Source organism: Molossus molossus, unplaced genomic scaffold, assembly GCF_014108415.1.
Source record: "Molossus molossus isolate mMolMol1 unplaced genomic scaffold, mMolMol1.p scaffold_m16_p_19, whole genome shotgun sequence".
Lineage (NCBI taxonomy): Eukaryota > Metazoa > Chordata > Mammalia > Chiroptera > Molossidae > Molossus > Molossus molossus.
In genome coordinates this window covers 36418749-36437880 of record NW_023425354.1, presented here as the reverse complement: position 1 = coordinate 36437880, position 19132 = coordinate 36418749, and the positions used below count along the sequence as shown (strand labels likewise).

Here is a 19132-nt window from a genome sequence, read left to right as displayed (position 1 = left end):
GCAAAATAAAAAGAAAGAGGAAGACAGATATCACATGATTTCATGTATCTGTGGAATCTAATGAACAAAATAAACTGACGAATAAAATAGAACCAGAGGCATGGAAACATGAAACAGACTGACGGATCTCAGAGGGTAGGGGGTGGCAGTGGGGCGTGGGAAGAGATTAATCAAAGAATTTATATGCATATTTGCATTGTCTGTGGACACAGACAACAGGGTGGTGAAGGTCTGGGGTGGGGCCTCAGTACTCAGACAATGTGGGGTGAAAACAAAGACAAACGGAGAAGATGCCAATCAGGGAGAGAAGACTCAATTGGTCACCATTATTCTCATCCAAGACATAGCCTCAGGGCTAGAACACAGAACAGAGGGTGGTTGCCTCATGCTCTAGTTAGAAGGACAAAGACACAGGTGCTTCCGAATCCCAGCATGTGTCTGACACCCTCTGGGTGGCCCCATCTTGGGATGAAGAGCCACCCTCTGGTAGGTGAGCCTGACCAGCCTCCCAATGGTCTATGGAGACATCTGGGATGGGGGTAGGTGCAGCAGGAGCTGGTGGCCCCCCAGGTGTCAACCCTTCCGTCCTCAAGCACAGCCCTGGAGTTGGGGGAAGAGAGCACATTGGGCTACCCTCCCTTCCCAGGAGAGTGAGGATGTCACTGTGAAGGGGCCAGCACTTTCCTCTTTCAAAACTCGGTTTGGAAGACTGAGGGGTAGTAGGCATAAGCAGACATCAAAAACATGATTCCAAAGTAATAGGTTTCCTAGATTAGCAAAATTCACAGAGACAGAATGTAGAATCCTGATTACCGGGGCTGGGAGGGGCAGAGGAAGGAGTATTGTTCAATGGATATAGTTTCAGTTTACAAGATGAGCTTTAGAGACGGATGGTGGTAATGGTTGCACAACACAAATGCACTCAATACCAAGAACCTTACAGGTTAAAATAGTTAAGACGGTAATTTTAATTGTACACTATTTACCACAATCAAAGAAAGGGAGAGAAAAGGAGCAAATGCAGATGGGCTAAGCCCAGGAGGCGTCCCGCGCTCCGTCAGGACCTGCGCGTGGTGCAGGAACAAGGGTACTCAGATGTTCTGATGATTACCTCTCGGTGTACTCGTGGTGTCTTTTTTAAGTGTTGAGGTCATAACCAGAGGCAGCCAAGGATCTGAGGACAGTTGACTTGATCGTACACAGCGTAGCATTTGTTACAAGTGCATTTGCGTTCTGGCCATGTGGGCTGCCCAGCTCCCAAATGATTAGCTCCCCATCTTTTTTATTTATTTATTTATTTATTTATTTATTTATTTATTTATTTATTTATTTATTTATTTATTTTTAATCCTCACCTTAGGATATTTTCCCATTTATGTTTAGATAGAGGGGGAGGGAGAGAGAGAGAAACATCCACTCGAGAGGGACACATCAACTGGTTGTTTCCCACAGGACCCTGACCAGGGCCAGGGACAAGCCACAACCGAAGTACGTGCCTTTGACCAGAATCGAACTCTTGACTCATTGGTCCTCAGGCCCGACACTCTACCGCTGAGCCAAATCAGCCAGGGCTAGTTCCCCATCTTTATAAGCTTGTGTTAGGGTAAGCTGCAGACCTGCAACGGTTGATGTGGGCTTTACATCCCTTCCCAGGTGCCCGCTGGCCGGCCACAGACCTAACCCAGATCCCGCTCAGACTCCAGAACAAGGAGCTGTCGCCATCAGGGTTAACACTCCATCCGGATGCCCGCCCGCCACAGTTGCCTGTAGTGTAGCTGGTTTGAAGTGTCAGCAGGTTTCAGGGACACTCAGACACACAGGGTCAGGGCCTGAGTATTTGCAAACTGCAGTGTGTGGTACATGCTTTTCTAAGTGTGACTTTTAGAAGTTGTATTTGGAGGGTGAATCAGTGAAGTGTAAATAAGCCAACTTTTTCGTCAGGCGAGGACCAGTCCAGATTTGCATATTATTTTGTTTTTTAAACAACTCTAAGCCATGGCAGCATTATATGAAAAATTGTTTGAAACAAATGTTCCCAGATTGGGTTGGAGAAAACGCAGCAATAAAATAAAGTCTGGCTTACAACCTTGGTTGCGCTCAGCAGTGAAATCTCGGCTGGTGCTGTCCGTCCGCAGGGTCAGTGCTGAGGGTGATTTGATGCAAACCCATCCTTGGACTCCGGAGTTTGCATGAAACACCACAAATGTGCAAGGAGCTCTCCAGCCCCGGAGACTCTCATGTATGTGCGGTGTCACTGTGATGGCTCCAAGCTCAGTGACATAAGAGGGTGGTGGTGACACACAGCTTTCTGAACACGAGGCCCAGCCCCACCCCTGCTATTGCCCTCGGCTGCCTTTACCATGACTTCCCCTTTCCTGCTCTCACACACCCAGCCCTTCGCTGCTCCGGCCTCAGACTGGTTGTCCGCACTGAATGGTGAGCGGGATGTGTCCAGGCCTCACAGGTCGTGTGTGTGTTTGTGTCTTCGTCTCAGGTGGGGCCTGGCCCCCAGCTCTTTAACGGGGGTTTTCTGAGCTGTGTCTGTGGCTGTCCCTCTGAGTCTGTGTAGGAGACAGTGTCTGTCTGACCCGAGAAAGCGGCCAGCCTCTCACGATGTCTCCGAAGGCTGAGCAGTTTCCGGATGCGAATCCTGGAGCTGCCTCTGCTCCTGACAGTTTATTTTTTGAGAATCCTGACTCTGGATGTTTTGAATCCCAAAGCCTTTAACATCATGTGCAGATAACATCACATGGGAATCCAGCATATTTGCTATTTCCTGGAGATGGACCCCATTCCCAGCCATAGTATATTTTCCTAACACCTCCACCTGACGAAATGATGGGAAAGAAGTAAGCACTGGCTGCTCAATTTATTGTCCCTCCCAGCTGTGCCCTAAACACCCAGCCCTTCGCTGCTCCGGCCTGAGACCGGTTGTCCACACTGAATGGTGAGTGGGATGTACCCAGGCCTCACAGGTCGTGAGTGTGCTTGTGTCTTCATCACAGGTTGGTCCACGAGCCAACTCTTCAGTGCTGGGCCAAACCAGCCAGGGCTATATAAATTATTTAATTAAATATCTTCATCTGTATAATGAGCATAATAATCATATACCGCATAGGTTTGTTGTGAGAATTAAATGAACATGTATAGACCACAGTAGAGCTCGGTAGAGGTGAGCCCCCTCCTGTGCTCTATTCCCTCCTCTCCTGAAAGACTAACACTGTCAGCATTTCAGATGTGCACATCAGTCTTCATCCCAGGGGAAGGAGAAACCTAATCTCACAGGTCCTCAGACTTTCAGTTGCTGTAGAATTACCTTGAGTACTTTCAAATGCAAATTCCCACGTCCCAGATCCCAACCCACTGGATCATGATCTTTGCCGAAGATGCTGGGAACCTGCATTATATCACGTGCCCCAGACAATTCAGATGCAGGTAGTTCACCAGCCAGAGAACCATCGCCTTATGTGTTCTTCACAAAACATGCCCATCAGCTGTGTTTCTCTTTCCTACAGACGTGACCCCTGACACGAGTTTCCTCTGCTTTTTGCCACCCAGAGTGGTCCCCTCTGCATACTTCGTTTTTAATTAATTAATGTGTCTTTCCCTCTGACTACATTGTGAGCTCATTAGGGGTTGGGTTTTATCCCCATTCCCAGTGCCAAACACATGGCTGAAAACATAGAAGATACTTTGTTGTTTGTTGATTAAATAAATAAATAGCAAAGATTTTAACACCTATACCCCCCGCAAAAAGCCCTATATGCTATGATTTTAGTTTCACGAAAATCCCCCAGAGGTAAATCCATAGAGACAGACAGAGATCAGGGGCTGTCGGGCTGAGCAGGGAGGATGAGGGATGACTGATACCAGGTCCTGGGTGGGTGTGGATGATGATGCTCTGAAACTAGAGAGTGGTTGTGATGTGACTAATACTCGCAAAATGTTGTGAATGCGCTTAGTGCTGCTGGAATGTACACTTGGAAGGAGCATACAGTTAAATTAGATTTTATTTAAATTAAATTAATTTTAATAGCATTTCATTACATTTTACTTAAACTACTTTGTATTTTAACTTAATAGTATGAGGAAAATATAATGTAAATACAAGCTTCTTTTTTTCCCCACTCGAAGGCTGGAGTGTCTTGGGAACCACAAGTGGGTGGTTCTGGGGGCACGTGGCCAGTTGGCAGCTGGGGTCCTGGGCTGGGCTGACTGGCTTCATGTTCTGCTCAGGACGCCCCCAGTGGGCTCTTGGCCTCTGGCCACCCAGCTTTCAGTCACACCAAAGCTTGAGCGATGGGCAGCTGGTGGACACGGCCGGCCCCCACGAGGTAGCGTGTGACTGTGAACGCGATGTCCTGCTTGTCCAGCTCGGTGCTCTGGGCCTCCAGCTTGGTGAACAGGTCCCGCCAGGCCCGGTCCGGGAAGAAGTTGTTGTCGTGGTCATCCACGGAGCACAGGTACCGGGGCACGGGGTGGGACCCCAGCGGGAGGACCTGGAAGCACATGTAGGCCTGCAGCTCGGGCATCTTGGAGGACAGCTGCTCCACGTAGAGCCGCAGCACGGCGCTCAGGTAGTGCTGTGCCCCCACCACCGCCATCTTCACCGGAATCCGGGGCCGGGCATGGTGTTGGCTGTATCTCTCCATCTGCGACACGATGGTGCTGAAGGCCGCCTGGAGGTCAGCCTCGGAGCAGGCGCCCACCACAGGCAGATTTTGCTGCTGCAGGATGTCCCACAGGAACTGCCCCTGCCAGTCGGAGGTGTTGACGAGGATGATGTGGTCAGGCAGCTGGTCGTAGGGGTAGAGAAGGTCGTTTAGCTGATTGTACCCAATCTTCCTGGGGACCTGCAGCTGGCTCTGTGGGCTTGGGCAGCTCTCATTCTGCAGACGGTTGGAGAGCTCGTCCTGCGGCCCAGCCTGCTGCCCCTCCTGTAGGGAGGTGCTCTGGCCTCCGTGGTCGGCCTGCTTCCCCTCGGACGGGGTGAGGGGCTGATGAGAGACTCGGCCTTGCTGATGAGCCTGCTGGCCAGCAGCATCTCTGTGAGGTCTCTGCCTCCGGGCTGTCCTCAGGCTGTGCCGGCTGCTCCTTGGGGAGGGTGTGCTGTGGGCAACTGAGTGGTCAGAACTGTTGCTGGGCTGCTGCTTCCTGGGACCCACATCTTTGAAGGTACATGTGCTGGACTCGCAGGCTCCTGGACCTGGGCACTGTGGATGCTCCTGATCTCCGTCTGCAAGCAGGAGTATGACAGGTGTTCTAAGATTTGGTTGAGCTTGGCCTCGGGGGTGCTCGGGATGCTGTCATCATTCTCCATGTCAGGGCCACTAGGGGTGGGTGTGCTGTGGGCAACGGGGTTGGAGACACTCTTGCTCGGCTGCTGGCCTCCCGAGGCCCACATCTTTGCTGGCACACTGGCTGGACTCGGAGGCTCCTTCAGGCTCCAGGCACTGTGGAAGCTCCCGGACTCTGTGTGCAGACTGGTTTGTGACAGGTGTTCTATGTATTGCTGGAGCTTGGACTTGGGGGTGCTCAAGGTGCTGTCATCATCCTCAATGTCTGGGCCACTGTCACTGAAATACTCCAGGGTGACATTCACAAGGTTCAGGTCCTCCTCCATCGTGGGGACATGCTGCACAGGGTCCTGCTCTGAATCCAGGGCCTCCTGTGACACTGTGAGCCTGGGCGGCAGCACCACGTCTTTCTCTGTCAAGTTTTATTTTTTGGTCGTGGATGTAGTTGTGACCACTGACTGCCACTGCTTCTTGGGCTTCCCCAAGTCAAAGTCATCCTCTTCCAGGTCGTGCCCATGTGTGGAATCGTCGCTGGCCTCCTGCCCAGAGCTGAAGCTCTCATTCCCCTCGTCTGAGTAGTTATCTGTGGCCTTGGCCTTGGGGCCGGCCTGCATGGCACAGTCCTCATGCTCAGTGGGCTGGCTGGTCAGGGAGAAGATCCAGATCTCGGCCCCCTTGGGCCTGGCGTCCTTGAGGCTGCTGCAGAGGCTCAACACCTGGCCTCCCTCGAGGGGTCACTGCATCACCTCGGCCATGTGGATGGTGCCTGTGGCCAGCGTTTTGTAGGCAACCATCTTGCAGCCCACGAGGGTCCGCATCTTAAAGTGCTTTCTGTGCTGCAACATGATCTCCAGCTTGTTGCCTCCTCCCTTCAGGAAGTGGGGGTACTGCAGGGAAAAGGTCAGCGGCAGGTCGGTCTCCACTGTCCACTGGGGGGCAGCACAAGCTTGTGGGACCTAAGAATGCGCTTGGAGCCCTGCATCTTGATGGCAGTAACCGCCGACCGCAGCTCATGCCCAGGCCCCTTGCAGACCACCAGCTTCTTCAGTGTCAGGCTGCACAGACCTGGGCACGCAGGTGGGGCAGGGGACGTCCACCTCCCAGTCAGGGAACAGGTCCACGGGCACCAGCCTGTTGAGCGCGGCAGGGCACTGACCAGGCTTCCGGTTGTTGACGAAGATGCAGACGCCTGTATCATGTTGGTTTTCCTTCTATTCAGGGTGGATGATCTCTCTCCCTGGGGTGGACAGAGGAGGGACATGCCGTCAGAGGCAGCTCATGAAGTGCCAGGTGGGATGGTCACTGCAGCTAAGACTGAACCCACAAGCTCTTAGTGATGATGGCAAGAGGTGGGACACAAGTGACGACAGGAGAGAAAAGGTTCTTAACAAAACAGACCCAGAGATATCGAAGTAGGGTATAGACTGAGAAAACTCAGAAGAAGAGGTGGGAGCAAGGGACGAGATAAACCACAGAAATTACACATGTATGTGTAACCAATGGACATAGAGAACAATCCTGAGGACGGGGCAAGGGGTTGGATCAGGAAGGTGGTGTCAAAGGGGGAAAAAAGAGAAACATCTGTAACAAAAACAAATTAATAAAAAAATTGAAAAAAAAAGAGAAAAGATTCTTGACAGGAAATGTAGAATTGGAGTGAGGACAGAGGAAACACTTCAGTATCTCAGGTCATTATTTCAGCAGAGTGTGGACAACACCTCCCTATATTAAAGTGTCATCCCTGGGATGTCTGACTAAACATCCCATTCTAAGATGAGAACAAGAGGCTTTTCCTGAGGTTGAAGGGGTCGGGATACTAGGACATGTGGGAGGTTCAGGGCAGCACCGTTGAAATGGTAACAGAAGGGGATCATGTCCTGGTCTCACTGTGGTGAGAGATGGATTGCCATGGTAACTGGTCCCCCTCCGGCTGTGTTATGCAGCCCATGGAGCCCCCAGTTCCTTACTTGTAGGGACCAGGATGATGTGGTCCTCAAGGCAGCTAATGGCAAAGCAACAGACTTGGTACCATGAGCCCCATGTCCTTTGGGGAAAATCATCGCTACTAATTATGTAAGACTGGGACAAAGTGTGCAAGGATTACCAGACAGACGTGGACACTTGGGGATGGGCATTAAAGAGGGAATATCTGTAGACAAAGTCATGACATAATTCTAAAGGAATTGATCCAACAAGAACATAGAACTTGGATAAACATATATGCACCTAGTACAGGAGCACTCAAATATAATTTTAAAAGCTCTTGGAGAACTTTACAGGTGAAATTGACAGCAATAAAGTCACAGTAGGGGCCTTTAACACCCCACTGACTTCACCGAATAGATCTTCCAGACAAAAAATTAACAAGGAAACAATGATCCTAAATAGCACACTAGATCAGATAAACTTAATGGACATTTCACCCCATAGCTGTAGAGTACACAGCCTTCTCAAGTGTACATGGGAAAGTCTCAAAGATGGACCACATGTTAGGACACAAACTAAGTTTCTACAACTTATTTGAAATCATATCACATGTCTTCTCTTATCACAATGGTATGAAATTATTAATCAACTAAATAAAAACACTCAAAAGCCTTCAAACACACAGAGGCTAAATTGCATGTTATTAAACAATGAATAGGTTACCAACAAGATCAAAGAAGAAATGAAAAATTCCTGGAAAAAAGTGAAAATGAACACACAGCAACCCCAATTCTCTGGGATGCAGCAAAATCAGTCCTGAGAGGGAAATTCATAGCACCACAGGCCAAACTCTAGAAACAAGAAAAGTAGCTAATTAGAAAGAGAACAAGAGGAAAAGCCCAAGTAAGTAAAAGAAAGAAAATGATAAAGATCAGAGTGGAAATAAATGACAGAGACAAAAAAAAAAAAAAAAAAAAAAGATATATATTTGATCAATGAAACCAACCACTGATTCTTTGAAGAGAACAGGAAAACGATGATCCTCTAGTGAGACTCATCAAACACCAAAGACCCAGGACCAAAATAAATAAAATCATAAATAAAAAACAGGTGAAGTAACAACAAAAATATAAATGTTTCTGAGAAACGATTACAAACAACTATATGCCAACAATTTGGACAACCTGAGAGAAATGGAAAATTTCTTAGAAACAGGCAATCTTCCAAAAATGGAATCAGGAAGAATCAGAAAACCAGAATAAACCAAAAAAAAAAAAAAAAGAAAGAAAGAAAGAAAGAAAGAAATTGAAGCAGTACTCAAGAACTCCCAGAAAACAAAAGCCGGGGAACGGATGGCTTCACAGCAGAGTTTTATCAAATATTCAAGAAGAACTAACTCTTCTCCTCAACTGTTCCAAAAAATTCAAAAGGAAGGAAGAGTTCCAAGCTCTTTTTATAAGACCATCATTATCCTAATTCCAAAACCAGATAAAGCCAGTACAAAGAAAAAAACTACAGGCCAATATCCCTGATGAATATAAATGCCAAAATCCTCAACAAAACATTAGGACATTGGATCCACATGTATATTAAAAAAGATTATTCAACATGACTGAGCGGGATTCATCCCAGGGATGCAAGGTTTGTAAAAAATTTGCAACACAATAAATGTGTTCATCACATAAAGAAAATGAAAGATAAAAATCATTTGATCATATTAATAGACTCAGAAAAACATTCAACAAAACCAAACACCCATTTCTGATAAAACCTCTGAGCACAGTGGGAATAGAGGGATTATACCTCAACCTAATAAAAGCCGTATATGAAAAACTTACAGCCAACATCATAATCAACGGGCAAAACCTAAAAGGCACCTGAATAAGAAAGGAGGAGCCCTGGCTGGTTTGGCTCAGCGGTTAGAGCATTGGCCTGCGGACCAGAGAGTGCTGGGTTCGGTTCCCCCTAGGGGGACGTACCAAAAAAAAAAAAAAAAAAATGAAAGGAGGAAGTGAAACTGCCAGTATTCACACATGACTGGATATTGTACTTGGAGAACCCTAAAGACTCCACCAAAGAGCTTCTAGATTTAAAAAATGAATTTGGCAAATAGCAGGAGACAAAATTAATATCCGCTGGCATTTGTATACACCAATAATGAACACACAGAAAAAGAAACTCAAAAAACAATCTCATTTACCATTACAACAAGGAATAGACTTAACCAAGGAGGTAGAAGACCTGTTCTCAGAAAACTACAGGACACTGAACAATAAAATGGAGAAAAATATAAACAAGTGGAAGCATATACTGTGTTCATGGATTGGAAGAATTAACATCATTTGTGTTTATACTACCCAAAGCAACCTATAGATTCAGCTCCATTGCCATTACAACACCAATGAGATATTTCCTGATCTAGCACAAATACTCCAAAATTTTATATAGAACCCCAAAGACCCCAAATAGCTGCAGCAACATTGAGAAAGAACTGAGTAGGAGGGGTCACAATACTGGGTATCAAATGATACCACAAAGCCATTGTAATCAAAACAGCCTGGGACTCACACAAGAACAGGCAGATAGGTCAAAGGAACAAAGCAGAGACCCAATAAATCGACCCAATCAATATTTGACAAAGGAAGCAAGAACCTACAATGGAGTAAAGACAATCTCTTCAATCAATGGCAGTGGGAAAATAGGGCAGATACATGCAAAAACCATGAAACTGGACCACCAGCTGACATCATTCACAATAATAAACTCAAAATGGAGAAAAGACTTAAATGTGCATCATGAAAGCATAACACCCCTAGAAGCAACCGTAGGCAGCAAAATCCCAGACATCTCGAGTAGCAGAATTTTCACCAATATATTGCCAAGGGCAAGAGAAACAAGGAAAACTAAACAAAAGGGACCACATCCAAATGAAAAGCTTCTATACAGCAACAACAAAATCAATGGAATGAAAAGGGATCCCACAGTATGGGAGAACATATTTGCGAATTATACCTCTGTTAAGGGGTTAATTTCCAAAATATGTAAAGAACTCATACAACTTAACAGAAAGAAGACGAACAATTCAAGTAAGTAACGGGCAAAGCACCTAAATAGACACTTTTCCAAAGAGGACATATGCATGGCCAAGAGACATATGAAAAAATGTTCAATGTAAATAATCATCAAAGAGATGCACATTAAAGTTAAAATGACAGTCAAGTATCATCTGACACCTGTCAGAATGGCTGGCAAATCAACAAACAAGTGCTGGCGAGGATGTGGAGGGAAGGGAACCCTAGTATATTGGTGGTGGGATTGCAGACTAGAGCAGCCAGGCTGGAAACAGAATAGAGTTTCCTCAAAAAATTAAAAATGGAACTGCCGTTTGACCCAATGATCCCACTTCTAGGAATATATCCTAAGGATCCTGAAACATCAATCAGAAAGAATATAGGAACTCCTATGTTCATCGCAGCATGATTTACAATAAGTAAGATGTGGAAGCAGCCCAAGTGTCCATCAGTAGATGAGTGGATAAAAAAGCTGTGGTTCACCCTGGCCGGTTTGGCTCAGCAGTTAGGGCATCGGCTTGTGGTCCAAAAAAACCCAGGTTCGGTTCCCGCTAAGGGCACATACCTCGGTTGCAGTTTGTCCCCGGCCCTGGTTGGGTCGTGCGGGTGGCAGCCACTCGATGTGTCCCTTTCACGTCAGTGTTTCTCTCTCTCTCTCTTCCTCTCTCTCCCTCCCACTCTATCTGAACAAAAAATGGAAAAATGTCCTCGAGTGAGGATAAAAAAAAGATAAAAAAGCTGTGGTTTATTTACACAATGGAATCCTATGCAGCTGTAAAAAGAAAGGATCTCTTACACTTTGGGGTAGCATGGAGGGACGTAGAGAATATTATGCTAAGAGAAATGAGCCCATCAGAGAAAGACAAATATCACATGATCTCACTTATTTATGGAATCTAATTAACAAAATAAACTGACTACAAAACAAGCCCAGAGTCACAGAAGCACGGACAAGATGACAATCTCTGAGGGAAGGGGGTGGATGGGAAGAGATTAACCAAAGAGCTCACAGCATATATCGTAACCCATGGACACAGACCACAGTGCGGTGGAGGCCGGGGTGTGTGGGGGACGGAGTGGGGTGGAAATAAGGAAAAGGGGAGGAGGGACATCTGTAATACTTTCAACAGTAAAGATAAATGATAAAAACAAATAAAGTTTATGGAATCAATAAGTAATAAAAAAAAAAAGGGAAAGTCTGTAGAAAAATGCAAAAATACTCTTGATTGAACACAAAGTAAAATAGTACCAAAGTCTCTTCTGATGTTCATAGAAATTTGAGGACAGTGACTTTGCAGCTGGTCTGAAAGGGGCTGGACAGGGAGAGTGGGGTGGGGAGCAGATGGGGATCCAGATTCCTCTGAAAATTGGACTCTAGAAGGAATCTCAGGAAAGTAGCAGGGAGGATCCTGAAACCTAAGGGCCCCTTTACCTGCATGGGGCCCTGGAGTTTGGGTCACCTCGGCACCTACACTCACCCTGAGGCCGTCGTGCTGCACCCCTGTGGGTGGGCGGGGCTCCTGTGCCTCCTGCAGGGGGATGGAGCTGAGGACCCCATCTGTGAGCTCCTGTCCGCTGTCCTGTGTGGAGCTCTGTGAAGACAGTTCCCAGTCACCAGGCAGAAAGCCTCAGAGCCTGTGTGTGCTGCTTCTCAGACCCCTGGGACCCTGCACTCCAGACACACACACGCCATGATTTGCTCAGACCTCCCTAGGGAAGCCCCCCTCCACCTGCCTGCCCTGCCCTGGGCTTGATCATGGCAGGGCCTCATGTTTCCACCACCCAGCAACTGCTCCTGCCCAGGGGTCCTCCTTCAAGTTCCTTCCCCGCCACCACCCACATGAAGGGAGGGTGTGTGGGTTGCACAGGGATGGCCGCCTGGCCTGGATGGTCTGACCCAGGCCGCCTGTGTTACCTCGGTCCATCTTCTTGAAAATGGCCAAAGATGTCGCAGACGAAGGTTGAACCCACGTCTGGAAGAACTCTCACTGCGGGGTCTCCGGAAACAAGAGCCCCGATGAGTGGGAACACAGCAAGAGAACATCTTGCTCTGTGAAGTGTCTCTCACGACTGAGCTGGCTGTTGGGCAGTTGCTAGAAGGTGGGGCCTGGTTACCGGGTTCCAAGTTCTCTTGCAAAGTGACCTCACTTCCTGGGATGGCCTTCCTGCGTCCCCTCATGTAATGGCAGCTGGACAGATAGTCCTGGGGGCCGCTGACTGCTCACCCCCTCCTCCATGGAACACCATCTCTGCCCACAGTGACCCCAAGACACCTCTCTCCACAGCCCCCTTGAGGCCTGGGTGCAGCCAGGTCCTACATTTGAGGAGACACATCTGGGTTCACACTCAGACTCTCTTATCTCTCCTCGATCCTGGATAAGGCATTGTGCCTGCAGGGCCTGTCCAGCTCCTGCCTGCACATGGGATTGTTCTAGAAGGTGCTTCTAAGGGATGTTCAGGCACATGTGGGGTCAGAGCTGTAAGGCTGGGGAGGCTGTCATGGGAGGTAGTGCCTCCAACCTCATTTTCCTTCCTGTTGTCACCTCCCCTGTGTCTGCTTTTATACCAATCCCACCCTTACTCATTACAGAGAGAGAGAGAGAGAGAGAGAGAGAGAGAGAGAGAATGTGCATGTACAGTGCTCTCATTCTGGACCCCAGGACAAACGGCCCCCACATAAGAACAGGCTGGAGCTTCCCCACATGTCAGGGTTCTAATTCCCAAACCAGCTCTGCGGGGGAGGTTGGAGCCTTGGCCTGGAAGGTCTGAACTTTCCTGAACTCGACTCTGAATATCATGTACCTTGGGCAGTTTCTGTCTCTGTATGTGCCTCAGTTTCCCAATCAGCCAACAATGGTGTGATTCAGAACTGCATAAGCATTAGCTCAGCATAAAGGGGGTCCGGCCTCCCTCCACCCTGGGTGGTTGTGGACAGAGGTGCACCTCCGTGGTTCCAGATCTGGGCTCCTTTTCAGACAAATACTGGCCAAATGCCCGTCTAGGTACCAAGTGCTCACCATCTCCCCCATGCCATCTCCATGTCTGTCCAGGATTCCACCAGCACAGCCTTTTCCAGAGCCTCTGACCCCAGCTTTGAGGACACACCTGGGTTATCTCAGCTCTGCATTCTGACCAATGCGTGATTCTGGGCAAGGCGTGGACCTCTGGGTCACTGGCTTCTCTCCTCACTGACTCCTCATGGTCTCCACCTTCCTGGTGGAGTGTGAATGTGTCCCCTGCACTTAAGTGAGGATAAGTGAGGATGTCATTAGTGACTCCATAGAAGATGGCAAAGTGATCCAACATCACTTCCATGACTTGGTTATAAACAGTCAGGGCCTGACCACGTGCTCACTCTGACCTGTGTTCTCTGTCTGTGTCTCTCAGGTCACACTGAGGAATGAGCCTTTGTGCTGGGCGTTGATATCTGGACATCCACATGGCCCAGCACCGAGGGAGACCAACAGACAGAGCACTAGGCCTCCAGTCCCAACTGAATCCCAAGGACCCCGAGGGAGCCCAGATCCTGAGGGACACAGTCCCTGCCTCAGCTGAGACCTCAGTGAGGGACACCGGCAGTCGTACCCGCTGAGCCACGCTGGGTTCCTCGTCACAGAACCTGTGAGCTCATGAGTGTTTGTTGGTTTAGTCTCCAGGGTGGGGTAACGCGGTCCCACAGCAACAGGTCACTCTTACTGTCGTCCAGCACCGGCCCTGGCCCTGCCCTCCTCCTCCCTCATCTCCCCCAGCTCCCCCAGCCAGCCCACCTCCTCCTACCCGCCTCTCTGTGCAGACACCCTCTGCTCCACGTGTCTGCACAGCTGTGCCTTCTGCAGGCTACATGCCCGGAGTGTGTGCAGGGCTGGCTCCTTCTGGTCCTGCCGCTGGGAACATACATGTCAGCTCAGGGCAGCTTCTCAGCCCCTCACCTGGAGCCTCCAGCCCTCCTCGTGGCACCTGCTCTGTCCCTGCAGAGCAATGGCTCGTTCCTCTCACGTGCTGTTTGCGTGCTGTGCCCCCCTTGCCTGCGCTGGGAGCTCCTGGAGGGCAGGGGCCTGTTGGGTTTGTTTTCAGCAGGGACCCAGTTTGAGTGCTCAGGGCACCGTTGCTGAGGGAACAGATAAGCAGATCCATCCACCACAGACCAGCCCAGTTACAGCCCCACTGACTTTGTCAGTTTAGATGGACTAGATAGAGAACTACGTAAGTTCATCCTGTGATTTGAACCTCTCGTGGGTGTACTACCTTATGCTGAGTTACTGAGTCACCTGCCACATTTCCGTAGCTTGTCACTATTATTTTCCCACAGGGCTGTGCTGTGCGGGTGTTCAGATTGGAGATGCACCCTTCACATGGGCATTCGGGAACCCAGAGTTCTTCCATCATGTGCCTTCTTCATCCCCAGGACGTCACCCCCATGTGCTTCCACCAGCCTGAGGGGACAGAACACAGAGACATGCACGCTGGGGGGCTGTCACCAGGTCTGCGGTGGCACTCACCCGTCCCTGTCCTCTTCCACTGGCCACGACAGCTCATAGGGCCACAAGGGGGCTGGGAATGCCATCCAGCTGTGCCCCAAGTCAGGAGAATGAATTTTGATGGACGATGAAAGTCCTCTGACACGTGAGTAACTCATCTAGAATGACTGTGTTGTTCATGTCTCTACTGAGCACCCGCCGTGTGCCGAGCACCGTGCTGTGTGGGAGACGGAGATCTGATTGTGCAGCATCTTGGCCTGGGACAAGCTCCTGATCTAAAGAAGGAGGTGAGACGTGGCATGAAGTGCCCTGCATTTTTAGGAAAAAGAATAAGGTGAATGTGCTCTGACAGTTCAATGAGTGATTCTACATGTGGAAGCCACCTGGAGCTCACAGCAGTCGGACTTCACTTTCAGAGATGACCAAGATGTGGTTGGGAGAAGATGCCAGCAGGAACTCTAGAAGCAGGTCAGGTAGGTACAACATGTAATAAGAAATACTGTGCAGCCATGAACTCACAGATTTGACATTGTTAAAGGGCAGAGGTCATATTAAATGAAAAGTGAGTATATAGGGTGACCTTATATTTGGAATAACTCCATGTCTAAATGTGGATGAAAGCGTATAAATAGGTTGAGGGGTAGGGATCCGATCTTACATGTTTATTGTTCAGTGAGAAGGCTTCCATCAATATACTTTGGTTTCATGTACTATTTCCTTTAACCGGACATAAGGAGGTGTGATTTGGACACCTTGTTCCCACACTTCCCCACCCCACCCCTGCGAGTCCAGGGGCTGTGACCTTGTCTGTCTTTTCTGTCCTGTAACCTAGGGCCTGAACTAGGAGCTCAATACACACTCCCTGAAATATGTCTCTTGGCCATTTGTGTGTCCTGTTTGGAGAGGTGGCTATTAAGATCCTCTGCCCATTTTTAATTGGATTTTTGTCTTCCTTTTGTTGAGTTGCATGAGTACTGTATATATTTTGGAAATTAACCCTCTATCTGATGTATTGTTGGTAACTATGCTCTCCTATATAGTGGGTGCCCTTTCCATTTTGATTCTTGTTTCTTTTGCTTTGCAGAAGCTTTTAAGTTTGATGTAGTCCCATGTATTAATTATTCTCCTTTGTTTCTCTTGACTTAGGCACTGTATCAATGAAAATTCTGCTGCGTGTAATGTTTGAAATTTTGTTGCCTACATTTTCTCTAGGATTTTTATGGATTCACCAGTCACATTTAAGTCTTTTATCCATTTTGAGTTTATTCTTGTGCATGGTGTAAGTTGGTGGTCTTGCTTCATTTTTGTTTTGCATGTAGCTGTCCAATTTGTAAAAAAATCCTTAAGAAACAGGGTCCACCCAAGAGGAAATCAAAACTACAAATAAATAATATCTGGAGGAGGTGTAAAGGGAAGTAATGAAATCAATGTTATAATATAAAGATTATCACTAAATCAATGTTCAAAAGAAAATCCAAATCCTTGAAAAAATATATTAAAAACCCAAAAGAAAGAAAATTGATTACATGATCAAATCAAGAAATTAGAAAATATAAGAAATGGGGAGAGGTTGGTAAAAGGGTGAAAACTTTTAGCTACAAACAGTTTAAGGAGCCAGCAACAGGCCCCGCGGCCGCAGGAGCTGGAGGAGCAGCCACTGTCCAGTCAGGTGTTTATTGTGCAGGAGCTTGAGATCGTGACCGGCTCCTCTCCTCCAAAATCAGCAAGTTCCTGTACCTGCACACAAGGGAGCGGACGCCACGCCACACCCACTCCTACATGCTCACCATCAAAGCGCTGCCTGTGGCCCCCATGAGCAACCTGGGTGGACCCGAGTACTGTTTCCAGGTCTGGCTGCTGCCTTTGAGGCTCAACGTGGACCAGGATGCCCTGCTCTTCCTCAAGGACTGTTTACCAGCCGGGCAGCAGGCGTCAACCCCATGGTCTCGGCATCAAACCCATGGTCCCGGCAGAGACCTCCGCTGACCCTCACCAAGACTCGAGTCCCCAGAGCAGCCCCAGGAAGGGCAGCGGGAGGGCACAGAGACAGCTGGCATCCAGGAAGCCTCAGGCGGTGGGCAAGCCTCTCTCTCTGAGCAGCAGCCCATCTACTTCAGGGAGTTTCGATTCACATCTGAGGGGCCCATCTGGATGGATCCCCAGGCAAGCATGTCATCATGGACCAGGTGGGCACTTTCACTGGCCTCTTCATCGGCCGGGCCCAGCTCAACTGCCCTGAGCTGGAGTTAAAGCGGCTGTGTTGCCACGTGGACTCCTGGCCCTGGACAGCTGCTGGGCTCTGCTCTCCATGAGTGGCTGCAGGACATCTGCAAGAGCCCGCTGCCTGTCCTGCTGGGGGAGGGGGCCCCACGCACTCAGTTGTCCAGCTCTTCCAAGTGTTCCGGACCTGCTGTGGCTCCCATCCAGCGGTACAGGAAGGATGGGCGCCTTATGCGGGGGCTGCAGAGGGGGAGGGCTGCCTCCTTTGGCTCATCTACAGCTTCTGCTGCCCTGGAACTCAGCAACCGGCTGGTGCAGGCTATCCAGGCCACAGCGGAGATGGTGTATGACATCCTGTCCCCGGCAGCACCCATAACGCGCTCCCTGCAGGACAAGCACTATGTGGGAAGGCTGCACAAGGGCCAGCAAGCAGCTGACCTCCGAGAGGGCGTGGCCAAGGCTTATGACACCCTGCTAGAGGGCACCCTGGACACAGCTCAGATCCCCTGTGATGTGGCATCTCTAGGTCAGGAGCAGAAGGGGTGACTAGTGCTGTGGGGGCGTGATCCGCCAGCTGCCCCCAACAGTGGTGAAGCCCCTCACCCTGGCCACACAGGCCTCATCCAGCCTTCTTGCAGGGATGTGCAACCAGGTCCTCCCCGACGCACACAAGGACCACACTGTCAGGTGGCGTTCAGAGGAGGCCCGGGACTGAGCACCAGGTGCCCAGGACCCCGGGGCTCTGCCGGCCCACCACGACCAGCCAGCCACTGTGGCACTCGGCTCCCACACCTCCCAAGAGCTGTGGCCCGTGGCCTGGTGGGCCGGGCCCTCTGACAGGAGCAGGAAGGACCCTGCCCCTGTCCCACCTGCTGCCAATCGCTGTGAGAGTGGGGCCTGCCTGCCTGGGGCCTCGGCCCTCTCTGCACTTTTCTCTGGGGAGAAAGGGCACCGCCCTGCCAACACCTGGGCCCACACCACTGCCTTGTCCCAGGACGGAGGCTTTTTGGACCTTGGACCCTGACCCCACTCAGCCAAGTGTCTTTCTGTGTCTCCAGGGGAGGTGGGAGGATGGACACTGTGTGGTTCAGTGTATTATTTTTAAGCTCCTGAGCGTGTGGGTCAGTGTCAGCATGAAGTGAAATGAACTGTGCTCAGTGCACCCCCCCAAAAAAAGAAGTTTAAGGATTGAATGTATATACAACCTGGTGACTACTGTTGACAATACGGTATTACATCACTAAAATTTGCCAGAAAAACTTGTTCTCAAAAAAAAAAATGTAAGTATGAGAGGTGATGGATGTGTTAATTAACTCAAATGTAGTAATCTTTTCAGTGTAAATGTGTGTAATCATCATTTGTACACTTCAAACTTATTACACTTTGTCAGTTGTACTTCAAAAAATTGAGAAAAATTAAAATAAAATAACATGTTATAAGCTTTACAAAAATGACAAGTCCAGCAATAGACTTAAGGTAATATAGGGATTTAGTGCATGAGGTAAGTGGCATCATTAATAAATGAAAAATGGATTATTCAATAAATGCTATGAATAGGGGCAATAACATAGCTATCTGAGAAAAACAAGTTGTATACATATCTTATATATATTGCAAAAGTAAATTCTAAATAAACCAAATATTTAAATGCAAAAATTAAAATTATTGAAAAAGAATGGAAAATTTTAATAGTGTAAGGATGACTCAAAACATATTTATTTATTCATTCTAGATATTTTATTGATTTTTTTAGAGAGAGTGGGAGGCGAGAGAGAGATACAGATGTTGATGTGAGAGAGGAACATCCATCAGCTGCCTCCTGCATGCCCCCTGCCAAGGTCAAGCCCACAGAGGGCATGTGGCCTGACTGGGAATCGAACCAGCAACCTTTCAGTGCATGGGGCAACACCCAAACAACTGAGCCACACTGGCCAGGGCATGATGATGCAAAAGATAGAGAAAATTTAAAAGTACCCAAACTGGACTAATCTACATATTTTTTTAATTCCAGCAAATTAGCTGAGCTGGAACTACACTTCCCCAGTTCCAGTCTCTGCATGGCCACAAGGGGAATGTGCATGGTGGTAGTAAGGTAGGTTGAAAAGAAAAAAGGAAAAATGGGGAATATTTTTCAAAATCA

General features: G+C 48.6%; 1 protein-coding gene and 1 pseudogene across 1 annotated transcript; one reads left to right on the top strand and one right to left on the bottom strand.

Moving 5' to 3' along the window:
* Positions 1–4280: 4280 nt before the first annotated feature.
* On the bottom strand, positions 4281–13323 carry LOC118634164 (phosphofurin acidic cluster sorting protein 2-like). The gene is given in 7 exon segments (XM_036268488.1): positions 4281–5046; positions 5048–5102; positions 5338–6219; positions 6222–6360; positions 6362–6508; positions 11773–11886; positions 13312–13323. Coding segments are annotated over 7 exon segments (2115 nt in total).
* Positions 13324–15190: 1867 nt separating this feature from the next.
* On the top strand, positions 15191–17707 carry LOC118634163 (annotated as a pseudogene).
* Positions 17708–19132: the final 1425 nt, after the last annotated feature.